The sequence below is a fragment of the Danio aesculapii genome, chromosome 10 (genome assembly GCF_903798145.1).
Source record: "Danio aesculapii chromosome 10, fDanAes4.1, whole genome shotgun sequence".
Lineage (NCBI taxonomy): Eukaryota > Metazoa > Chordata > Actinopteri > Cypriniformes > Danionidae > Danio > Danio aesculapii.
The window spans coordinates 44,003,871-44,016,370 of record NC_079444.1 but is presented as its reverse complement, the minus strand read 5'-3'; the positions used below and the strand labels follow the sequence as shown (position 1 = coordinate 44,016,370).

The window sequence follows — 12,500 nt, the reverse complement described above, 5'->3', positions numbered from 1 at the left end:
CTCTGTCAGCTCTGGATGTGCCGTATGGGGGTGTGTGAGTGTGTGTGAATGTGCGGCTGCTGTTTGATGCTCCGCTGTGGGTCAGGGGTCAGTGCAGCAGGGGGGTCCGCTGGGGCTCAGCCAGACTGCAGCCTGTCACGTCTTCTTCACACACACACACACAGATCCGCAGCAGCCAACAGAAGGCCTACGTCTTGAAAAACAAGGAGCTGACAGGGCCAACAAAGGGGGTCATCCTTCTCCAAGCGGACGTCATCTTTAATGCCGTAAGTGAGCACACACACACACACACACACACACACACACACACACACACTGACTAAATATATTAGATTTACTCATTCTTTTAAGGTAAGCGGTTGTAAACAATGGATATAAGCTGAATTTAAACAAGGGCCCGTTTACACTGTCAGGTAAATGTGAGCCAATTCAGATCTGTTCTGTGAGCAGTGTTGGGGAGGTACGGAGACCCGGAAGGGACGTGATGGCGGGGGAAAAAAATAGGTGGAAGAATGATAGGAAAACATGCTGTTAAAACGTTTTTGCGTTCCCTCGCAAAGATGTTTTTCCATAAACACTTCCTGTTCACTTTATTAAAGAGGTGGTCCACTAGGATATCATATGTTAAACTTTAGTGGATGTGTAATGTAGCTGTGTGAACGTAAACAGCATCTCTGAATGTAAGACGCTCAGTTTAAAGTAAAGGGAGACCTTGGTTTTTACTGAGTTAGCTTAGCAAAGCCTACAATGAACAAATTTCGGGGACTACAAACAATACTTCCGGGCTTGTGAGATCACAAGCGTACTTTTACCGCGCATCTCTAGATCAGCTGAAATGTCACCCGTATCTGCGGCTTCATACTAATCATCCACTAATCATATCTGATATATCCGCACTTGAACCCGATCGTCACTTTAATCATTTAATTCTTTGTTTTAGGCATGTTTGCATGTTCTCCCTGCGTTCGCGTGGGTCCGGGTGCTCCGGTTTCCCCCCACAGTCCAAAGACATGTGGTACAGGTGAATTGGGAAAGCTAAATTTGTCCATAGTGTATGAGTGTGAATGAGTGTGTGTGGATGTTTCCCAGAGATGGGTTGCGGCTGGAAGGGCATCCGCTGCGAAAACATATGCTGGATAAGTTGGCGGTTCATTCCGCTGTGGCGACCCCGGATTAATAAAGGGACTAAGCTGGAAAGAAAATGAATGAGTGAATGATATTTAGATGTAACCCCATTTGTAATCTTTACCGTTTTCATAAGTAACTGTAATTTAATCACATTTTTTCTCAGTAACGAATTACTGTTACTTTTATTTTGTAATTAAATTACATAAAGCCGTTGTATGACCATGTAAACACGAAAAAACTCGGTTTCAGGCCTCCTTCATATGTGGAACTAAATCAGATATAAATCGGATAAGTGACAATGTGACTATCATGTAAACAGGCGGATCGGATTTATTGAGGCGTTACATTTTGTACGTCATTAAACCTGCGACACTGTCGTGCTTCTCTGCAGTTTAATGATGTAGAACAGGGCTTTTCAATTGGCGGCCCGTGGGCCGATCTTGGCCCCCGAGGCAATTTGTTCCGGCCCTCCAAATAGTGTGACCATTAAAAATAAATGAAGTTCATTAGTAAAGCGGCTGCTATAGATATGAAGTGACGTGTGTCTGTTCAATACAGCATGAGCTGCAATTATAGGCTGCGCAGTGAGCGTGAGTCACCTGTCATCAAGCGAGTGGCGCGAGCAGCCGAAAACATTTGGATATGTTTGTAGAAAAGGCCTTTTGTACAATGCACTGATATCGTTAATAGGGATGCAACGATTAGCCTGCGCTTTAATTCGTCACAGTTAATTAATCGTAATTCTCTACGCCGCATTTCTGTTGCATAGAATGAAACTACTGCAACTAAAAGTTATGCCAACTGTGCGCTAGTTTAAAGTTCCGAGCTTATACACCAAGGCTAATACGCACGCACACTTGGTTAGCTATAGCAGCGGGCCGTTCACATATCGTGTCTTTTCCACGTGCAAGTTTATTTCCAATGTAAGATTAAATGCATGCGCAAGCGGAGCAACGCCCAGTAGAAAACATCTCACGTTGTAGTGGTGAGAGTTGTGCGTGGCTTTCAGTGCAATGTAAACAAGATATGTTAGACGAATCATTACAAATTATTAAATTGATTATGCATGTATGAACACAGATGATAACAACAGCTAATTTAAATACTTACCTAATATAAAGCTTAGATTTACATTAGACGAGATAACCGTGAAACCATGATTATTCTTCAGACTATACAATCGTACAACCAAAATCTATAATCGTTACATCCCTAAGTGAAGTTTATTTATAAACTAATTTCGAGAGGATCACGTGCTTATGATTGCTAGCGGCTGGATCTGCATTATACAATTCTCAATGCACCAATCAGACGACTCCTAAGCTACTACAAATACCCTGGGTTACGTACCACCGCTATCTTCATTTTGAAGAATCCCCCATCCACCCCTACTCCTCCTTCTTCCTAGATGGGTGACACGGTGGCCCAGTGCTTAGCACTGTTGCCTCACAGCAAGAATGTCTCTGGTTCTAGGCTTTACCAAACCAGCAGACATTTCCGTGCGGAGTTTGCATTTTCTCCCCGTGCTCACGTGGGTTTCCCCCGGGTTTCCCGGTTTCCTCCCACCATCCAAAAAACATGCAACGTAAGTTAATTGACTAATCCAAACCGGCACTATAGACGTGCTCCTAGTAAATGGTTATCTCTCAAGAGCAATCACTGGCTGTTCATTGGTTATTACAGCAGGGGAGTTCTCGAGATCTACCTGAGCTCAAACTCCCCTCTCGCCTTGCAACGGGAGGGAGCCCCGGGCTCGAGGATCTTATGAGCTCAGGGCTCTCTCCCGGGACAGCATGCCAAACAAGCTTATAATTAATCATCAGCTAAGTGTGAACTCTTGAATTGTTACGCAGTTCAAAACATCACATCTGAATGTGTCTGAATGTAGAAGAAGCCTTCTTGTGCAGTACACCGATTTTGTTGTGCTTCAAAATACAACGTTTGAATATGTTCGTAAAGAAGCCTATTGTACAATGCACTGATGTTATGTAGTTTCAAAACATTGTGGGTGTCTTAAGGAGCAAACATAGGCTGTTATATTGCTGTTGTGTCATCACTCATATAGCAAGTCATATGTCTCCTGCCCCTCATTTGGCATGAGTTCATTAACTGGCCCCCATGACAAACTAATTGAATAGCCTTGCAGTAGAAGGAAGAGCGTGTGTGGAGACGCCGACGCTGTAAACAACAACAGAGGAAACATGGAGGAGGAAAAGTGGCCACAATTTGCTCCCACCAGACCTGAGATCTCTCTCGTACCCACGAATGGCTCTGAATGGTGGAGGACAGCATATATAAACCATAGGCGCAAGCTGCGATGACGGCCCGCCTCAAAACCATTTTAAAGTTGGGCGAACTTCGCGTATTTCGCAGAGCTAAAAGCAAGACAGTTTCTTCCATCGTGGCTAGTGTGGCGCAGATGCTAGATCCTGCCTTTACGCATGCGCACCGCTGTAAATTGTATGGCAAGTGTACACACATGAATCAGATATAGGTCACAATTAATAAACGTGTAAACCAACAGGCAAAATAATCAGATGTAGGCAACAAATCGGATTTGGGCATCAAGAACTGACAGTGTAAACGGGGCCTAATTAAGTTGAACATTACTACATTTTGTTTGCTTGTTTAAATTCAGCTGATATCATTTATTTATAACCACTGTACAGATGAAGAATTATGAGCCCTCCTGTATATTTTTTCCCTAATTTCTGTTTTAATGGAGAGCAGATTTTTTTCAACACATTTCTATGCATAGGGCTCTATTTTAACGATCTAGGCACAAAGTCTAAATAGCATGGCGCAAAAGCATTAAGGGCATGTCTGAATTCACTTTTGCTATTTTAAGGACGGATAAATACGCTCTGCGCCTTGGTGCATGGTCTAACAGGGTTGTGCTTATTCTCTTAATGAGTTGTGGGTGATTTTGAGAATACGTGCATTAAACCAACCAGAGTCTCGTCTCTCCATTCCCTTTAAGAGTCAGTTGCGTCACACCATGGTGCATTTACTATTTACATGGCGGACTTTGTAAGTGTAAAAACTGAATGCTTCACTAGCGAGAAAACAGTTATACAGAGCATCTGCAGCGCGAGGATAAAGAGCGAGCCTCCTCCATTCAGCCTCTTTACTTTCTCTTTACTTTACTTTTACTCCTTTACTTTGGTGGAGTGAGGAAACAGTGGAAACTCACTCCACTGATGACTCCATTAGCCGACATATTTAATTTCATTTGTTAAGCGCAGAGATTTGTGTCAAAACTATTTCTAAATTCAGTTCTGATCTCCAGCAAAGGAATAAATGAACAATAATAATGAAGTGTGGTCAAAACACTGAGTTATATCCAAACACACGTCCTGTTCTGATGACCCATATGGTGATGCAGACGTCTCCAAAACCCCACAGGTGGACAAATCTACACTTGTGTTTATTAAAACTAATATAAATCTGCAGATAATCAATAACACTGCTAATAATAATAACATTATACAGATGCAGATCGTCATGAATAAACTGAAAAAGCCCCCTGAGGTGAAGAAGACATGGAGGCAGTGGTGTTTATATTGATGTAGAAAATCATCATTTCTGGATCATTTTAATCCTTTAATTGTTTTCATCTGTAAAGATATTTGTGTATTAATGATCATCCTGTGTGTATTCAGCAGTGTGTAAGCGTTTGGACCTGCGTAGACGCATAACTAACACGCTCTGCTGGACTTTAGAGCAGCTTTTAGTTGGTCAATGATGCGGTCTATTTCAGTTCCTCAAAATAGCAACGCGCCAACAATGCGCCTTAACACACCTCCTTTATAGACCAGCACACCCATGAGTCCACAAAGGGGTGCAAATGGATTTACTATTTAAAACGAGAAAATGTATGTTCCGCTAGTCTGAAAAAAGCAACAAATCATGCCAAACACGTCTTGCACCTTATTGCGCCGGCTGTATGATAGAGCCCACTAGTTTTAATAACTGATTTCTTAGACTAGTTCACATAATATTAGACTAGATATTCTTCAAGACACTAGTATTCAGCTTAAAGTGACACTTAATGGCTTAACTGGGGTAATTAGGGTAAAGTTAGGGTAATTAGGCAAGTCACTGTATAACAGTGGTTTATTCTGGAGAAATTCCAAAACTAATATTACTTAAAGGGGCTAATAATATTGACCTTAAAATAGCTTTAAAACAATTAAAAACTGCTTTTATTCTAGCTGAAATAAAACAAATCAGACTTTCTCCAGAAGAAAAAATATTAGAGAAAATACTGTGAAAAATTCCTGAATCTGTTCAACATCATTTGGGGAATATTTGAAAATGAAAATTCATAGGAGGGTGAATAATTCTGACTTGATAATTACTGATGCACAAAGAACTATTTTGACCAGTTAAAGTAAATCATACGTGTTTCTCTTCAAGGTGAGAGCCAGTCTGCGGACATTCGTTCCTGCAGAACAGAAGTACATCGAGGAGGAGGCAAAAGTCTCTAAACAGGTATTGTTTTAAATGGAGCGGGTCACGCTTTAAAATCAGGTTTCTGTCATGGATTGGTCAGGCTCTCACGACCCCCACTCACGAAGATCACCATCACCTGACTTCTAATGAGCACACAGCTGCATCACATTCACGAGCACCAGATAAAAGCACAGCACTCCAGTCGCTCATTGTCCGGGCTCGTCTCGACGAAAGCGGACAACTGAGCGACCACTCAGCGTAGTCATCCTCAGCTAAAACAAACGATTCACTTACCTGTTCTCTTTGTATTCCTCCTAGTCTTCCTGGTCCTCCCGAATCGTCCTGTCTTCCAGTCCTTCCAAGTCTGTGTCATCCTCTGTCAGCTGTATCTGGTGTGTGCTGTCCATCCTCGTGTATTCCTGTTACCCAGCCACGGAGGAAAAGACCCCAACATCATTCCTGATCCTCCTGGCTATCCTTCATGTGCTCCTTGTTGTCATTTAATAAACACCCTAACGTTTCCTTACCTCTGTCTCCTGTCCGCTTCATAACAGAAGCCCGGACCCATAACGACGACAACATGAGCACCCCCGATCACCTTCAAGAGCTGGTGGACCAGTTGAAGCGGATTCTACAGCCACCAGCTCCACTTTCCAACGCACCACCAGCACCGAGCACTTCCGCCTCCACAGTTTCTTCTTCGGCCCTTCCTTCCAGTCCCATGGCCCGACCAGCGCCCTACTCAGGCGGAGCGGGGGAGTGCAATGGTTTTCTGTTACAATGTTCCCTCATATTCGAAATGCAACCTTCTCTATATCCCACAGATAAGTCGAAGATCGCCTACATCGTATCTCTACTCTCTGGACCTGCACTTAAATGGGCTGAGACGATCTGGAACCAAGCCGGGCCGGTCATGAATTCCATCACTACCTTCACGGAGTATTTCAAAGAGGTGTTTGGACGTTCTGATGGGGAAGTAGCCGCTGGAGAGCAGCTGTATCATCTAAAGCAAGGTACTCTATCTACACAGGAATATGCTCTCCGGTTTCGCACTCTAGCAGCTGCAAGTGGATGGAATGAGAGATCGTTGTTGACCACGTACCGGCTCGGCTTGGAACCCACTCTCCGAATCCAACTGGCCACATTAGATGATACAATGGGTCTGGAGAGATTCATCCAACATTCTCTCCGATGTTCCGATCGTCTCCGTTCCTATCAACAGGACACCATCACCCCCTCGTCTGCACTCCTCCAATCGCCTGAGTCAACAGCCTCTCCAGAACCAGAACCCATGATAATAGAGTCTGGAAGACTGACATCAGCGGAACGACAGAGGAGGCTGACCCGGGGTCTGTGTCTATACTGCGGTGTCAGTGGACACACCCGTATGGAGTGTCCCCTTCGTCCCATTCGGACTTCAGTGAGTGTATTCAGTACGAATATTGAACAATGTAAACCACTTACTACCACCGTACAAATAACTACTGCCTCTATTTCTCTCCTTGTCACAGCCCTCATCGACTCCGGGTCAGCAGGGAACTTCATCTCCCAATCCCTCTGTCGTCAACTCCACCTCCGTACTGAGGCGTCCTCGCATATATACCAGATACAAACCGATAACCCAGTGCACTCGATCTTCGACCCGTATCCATCGACAATGCGAAGACATCCTTCTTCAAGTGGGGTTGTTACATCAAGAGAGGATTCAATTTCTGGTTCTGGAGGGTGCAAATATGGACATCATTCTAGGGCGCCCGTGGCTGGTGAAGCACGATCCCATCATCTCTTGGGGCACAGGAGAGATAAAGAAATGGGGATCTGGATGTACACCTGCCTGTTTTCCAAATCTCCCTCTTCAAGGTCGGAACCCCATTTCTTTGTTTGCAACATCGGTCGAGAGCCCTCCTGAGAAGCAGTCTATCCACATTCCTAAGGAGTACAGCTCCTTTCATGATGTCTTCTGCCCCAAGAGAGCTTCCCAGCTACCGCCGCATCGGCCATGGGACTGCGCGATCGACCTAGTTCCAGATGCCCAGTTGCCAAGAGGTAGGATCTACCCGCTCTCGCTTCCAGAGAATCAGGCAATGGAAGATTACATAAGGGAGGCTCTGAGTCAGGGGTACATACGTCACTCAAAATCACCAGCCGCCTCAAGCTTCTTCTTTGTGGCCAAGAAGGACGGAGGGCTGCGTCCATGCATCGACTACAGGGTCCTAAATAACGGTACAGTAAAATACCGATATCCCCTTCCTCTGGTACCAGCCGCTTTGGAACAGCTCCGAGAAGCTAAAGTCTTTACTAAATTGGACCTCCGCAGCGCGTATAATCTGATAAGAATACGTGAGGGGGACCAATGGAAGACAGCATTCGTGACCCCTACTGGCCACTATGAATATGAGGTCATGCCTTACGGTCTGGTCAACGCCCCCTCCGTATTCCAAACTTCATTCATGAAGTCCTCCGGGAGTTTCTTCACCACTGTGTAATAGTGTACATAGATGACATCCTCATTTACTCCCGGAGTGAGGCCGAACATCGCCAACACGTTGCGGAGGTCCTACACACATTGAGAGAACATCACCTCTACCTCAAAGCGGAGAAATGCTCATTCCACCAGAAGTCGATTCATTTCTTGGGATACATCATTGACCAAACCGGTATACGTATGGATGGGAAGAAATTGAGGCTGTTCTATCCTGGTCAGAACCCACTTCCATTAAGGAGCTCCAGAGGTTTCTTGGGTTTGCTAACTTTTATAGACGGTTTATCAAGGACTACAGCAGGATTACATCACCTCTCACTAATCTCCTCAAGGGTAAACCCAAAGGACTGGAGTGGACCAAAGAAGCAGCCGCAGCCTTCCGCCTTCTTAAGAAGGAGTTCACAAGGGCCCCACTCCTGACTCATCCTGACCCAAATCTTCCTTTCGTGGTGGAAGTGGACGCATCCACCACCGGCGTCGGGGCAGTATTATCTCAACATCATGATACACCGCCCCGACTGCATCCCTGTGCCTATTTCTCTCGGAAGTTGAGCCCGGCGGAGCAGAATTACAGCATAGGAGACAGGGAGCTTCTAGCAATCAAGCTAGCCTTGGAGGAGTGGCGTCACTGGTTGGAGGGAGCCAAACATCCGTTCCAGGTGATCACAGATCACAAAAACCTCCAATACATCAAAGAGGCCAAGAGACTATGTCCACGTCAAGCCAGATGGTCACTTTTCTTCTCACGTTTTGATTTCTCCATTTCCTATCGTCCAGGACCCAAGAATCTAAGAGCAGACGCTCTCTCTCGTTTACACGAGCATCACGATCATGAAGAACTCCCAACGAAGATTCTTCCCGAACACATCTCCATTTGTCCGATCACCTGGAACGCTCCTCCAGTCGTTGCCACTCCGGAAGCCCCTGCTCCGCCGGGATGCCCTCCTCATCGGCAGTTCATACCACCTGAACACCGGGTAGATCTGATCCACTCCTTACATACCTCGCTAGGCACTGGACATCCAGGGATCAACAATACTCTCTCGCTAGTATCCCAACGATTCTGGTGGCCAAACATGGCAAGGGATGTGAGGCAATATGTTCAGGGCTGTAAGGACTGTGCCCAATCCAAGAGCCCACGTCATCTACCCGCTGGAAAGCTCCATCCCTTGCCGATTCCGAACCGTCCCTGGTCACACCTAGGAGTGGACTTTATCACTGACCTCCCTTCGTCAGAAGGTAATACCTGTATTCTAGTCATAGTAGATAGATTCTCAAAGTTTGTCAAACTAATCCCTCTGAAAGGTCTTCCCACAGCCTTTGAAACTGCCGACAATATCTTTAATCAAGTCTTCAGGTCATTTGGTATTCCAGAAGATATTGTGTCGGACAGAGGTCCACAGTTCATCTCACGTCTATGGAAAGCCTTCTTCAAGCTCCTAGGTGTGGCCGTCAGCCTCTCTTCTGGATATCATCCCCAAACCAACGGGCAGACAGAGAGGAAGATTCAGGAGGTGGGACGGTTCCTGAGGACCTTCTGCAGTGGTCACCAGAACTCCTGGAGCCAGTATTTGGGCTGGGCAGAATATGCCCAAAATTCACTGCGGCAACCCTCCACCGGACTCACGCCATTCCAGTGCGTCCTGGGCTTCCAACCACCGCTCTTTCCCTGGGATGGCGAACCATCTGATGTCCCCGCAGTGGATCACTGGTTCCGGGAGAGCGAGAGAGTCTGGGACGAGGCTCATCAACATCTGCAGAGGGCAGTCCGTCGAAGCAAGGTAACCGCCGATAGGAGAAGGTCTGAAGAACCCAGATACACACCCGGACAAAAGGTGTGGCTATCCACCCGGGACATACGCATGCGACTGCCCTCTCGCAAGTTAAGTCCCCGATTTGTTGGTCCCTTCACCATCGTGGAACAGGTTAACCCCGTCACCTACAAACTACAATTACCCTCTCACTACCGTATTCACCCTACATTCCACGTATCACTCCTGAAACCCTATCACGATCCTGTTCTTCCCTCCACAGAGCCTGACCACGAAGAGGAACCCCCTCCTCCACTGCTCCTAGAAGAAGGAGCCGTCTACGCAGTGAAGGAGATCTTGCGTTCCCGACGTCGTGGTGGCCAGTTGGAGTACCTGGTGGACTGGGAAGGGTACGGCCCCGAAGAAAGGACATGGGTTCCCAGAGCTGATATTCTCGATCCTAGTCTCATGGTGGAGTTTCATGAGAGCCACCCTGAGTTCCCAGCGCCTAGAGGCAGAGGGAGACCACCACGGCGTCGGAGGTGTCGGCCCTCAGGAGCGGGCCCTGGGGAGGGGGGTACTGTCATGGATTGGTCAGGCTCTCACGACCCCCACTCACGAAGATCACCATCACCTGACTTCTAATGAGCACACAGCTGCATCACATTCACGAGCACCAGATAAAAGCACAGCACTCCAGTCGCTCATTGTCCGGGCTCGTCTCGACGAAAGCGGACAACTGAGCGACCACTCAGCGTAGTCATCCTCAGCTAAAACAAACGATTCACTTACCTGTTCTCTTTGTATTCCTCCTAGTCTTCCTGGTCCTCCCGAATCGTCCTGTCTTCCAGTCCTTCCAAGTCTGTGTCATCCTCTGTCAGCTGTATCTGGTGTGTGCTGTCCATCCTCGTGTATTCCTGTTACCCAGCCACGGAGGAAAAGACCCCAACATCATTCCTGATCCTCCTGGCTATCCTTCATGTGCTCCTTGTTGTCATTTAATAAACACCCTAACGTTTCCTTACCTCTGTCTCCTGTCCGCTTCATAACAGTTTCATTCATTCATTTTCCTTTAGCTTAGTCCTTTATTCATCAGGGGTCGCCACAGCAGAATGAACCACCAACTATTCCATTATGTTTTACACAGCGAATGCCCTTCCAGTCACAACCCAGTACTGGGAAACACCCATAAACTCTCAAATTCACACACATACTTATACATTACAGCCAATTTAGTTAATCAAATTCCCCTATAGTTGACGCAGTGGCGCAGTAGGTAGTGCTGTCGCCTCACGGCAAGAAGGTCGCTGGGTTGCTGGTTCGAGCCTCGGCTCAGTTGGCGTTTCTGTGTGGAGTTTGCATGTTTTCCCTGCATTCTCGTGGGTTTCCTCCGGGTGCTCCGGTTTCCCCCTACAGTCCAAAGACATGCGGTACAGGTGAATTGGGTAGGCTAAATTGTCTGTAGTGTATGAGTGTATGTGTGAATGAGTGTGTGTGGATGTTTCCCAGAGCTGAAAGGGTATCCGCTGTGTAAAAACATGCTGGATAAGTTGGCGGTTCATTCCGCTGTGGCGACCCCGGATTAATAAAGGGACTAAGCTGAAAATAAAATGAATGAATGAATGAAATTCCCCTATAGTGCATGTGTTTGGACTGTGAGGGAAACCGGAGCACCCAGAGGAAACCCACGCCAACACGGGGAGAACATGCAAACTCCACACAGAAACGCCAAACTGAGCCAGCCGGGACTCAAACCAGAGACATTCACACATTTTGGTGACAGAGCTTCTACAGTGCAACAGAATTAAAGACAGAACAAAAAAAACAGATAATAAATATATTTTAAAAACAGAAGCAAGAGTTTTTACAAGTAAAAATAGAAGTAATTTAGACTAAATTACTCAATAACACTAAAATATAGCATTATAGATATGAAAAGTGCATGTGTGTGTGAATGTAAGCACATGTGTTTATATGCGTGTGTTTATATGTGAGTGTGTGTGTGTGTACGTGCATGCATGCATGTGTATGTAAAATCTTCGCATATGAACACACGTCCTATTCAACACACAAAATTAGAATAAATAATAAACACAACATTAATAGAATTGTTCCTGTGATCCAATCAATCAAAACTATCAATAATAAAATAAAAACCTCAACCTAATGCTCAATAATACTAAAATATAGCACATAAATACATGTTTTGTGTGTAAATGTGTGTAAGTGCATGTATGTGTGTGTGTGTGTAATCTCCACATATGAAAACACGTCCTATTCAACACACAAAAGTAATAATCGAACCATTCCTCGAATCTAAATTAAAACTACAATTTAATACTCAATAAAATATAGTATATAGCAGGGGTGTAGATTCAGCATGGATGGAGGGCACTCGTCTCCACCAATATCCGCCAACTATTGAAATGTCTCCACCAATAATTGAATTTACTTTAAAAAAATTGCGCTGTCAATATTAACCTCGACATGCAGAAAGGGTTAAATCACCTCCTTTCTCGAGTCGCACCGCCCCCAAGCCTTGCTGTCATGTGAGAGAGGCTGTAAATGTGTTTCAGATCAGGTTCATACTAGCAGCGCCAAAACTGTGGGAGAATTTCCCGTGCAAGAATAAGGTGTGTGAATGTGTGTGACCAGTGTGTGACACACACAAGTGAGGATGGCAG

The 12,500-nt window shown here is 45.7% G+C and overlaps 1 protein-coding gene across 3 annotated transcripts in view; it reads left to right on the top strand.

Annotated features, from left to right (window-relative positions):
• Window positions 1–12,500, top strand: part of mctp1b (multiple C2 domains, transmembrane 1b) — an 84,439-nt gene that overhangs the window by 46,864 nt on the left and 25,075 nt on the right. For all 3 annotated transcript variants that reach the window (XM_056466421.1, XM_056466420.1, XM_056466418.1), the window contains 2 exons: window positions 165–266; window positions 5,548–5,622. In XM_056466421.1, the coding sequence (XP_056322396.1) occupies window positions 165–266; window positions 5,548–5,622 (177 nt within the window). The remainder of the gene's footprint in view (window positions 1–164; window positions 267–5,547; window positions 5,623–12,500) is intronic.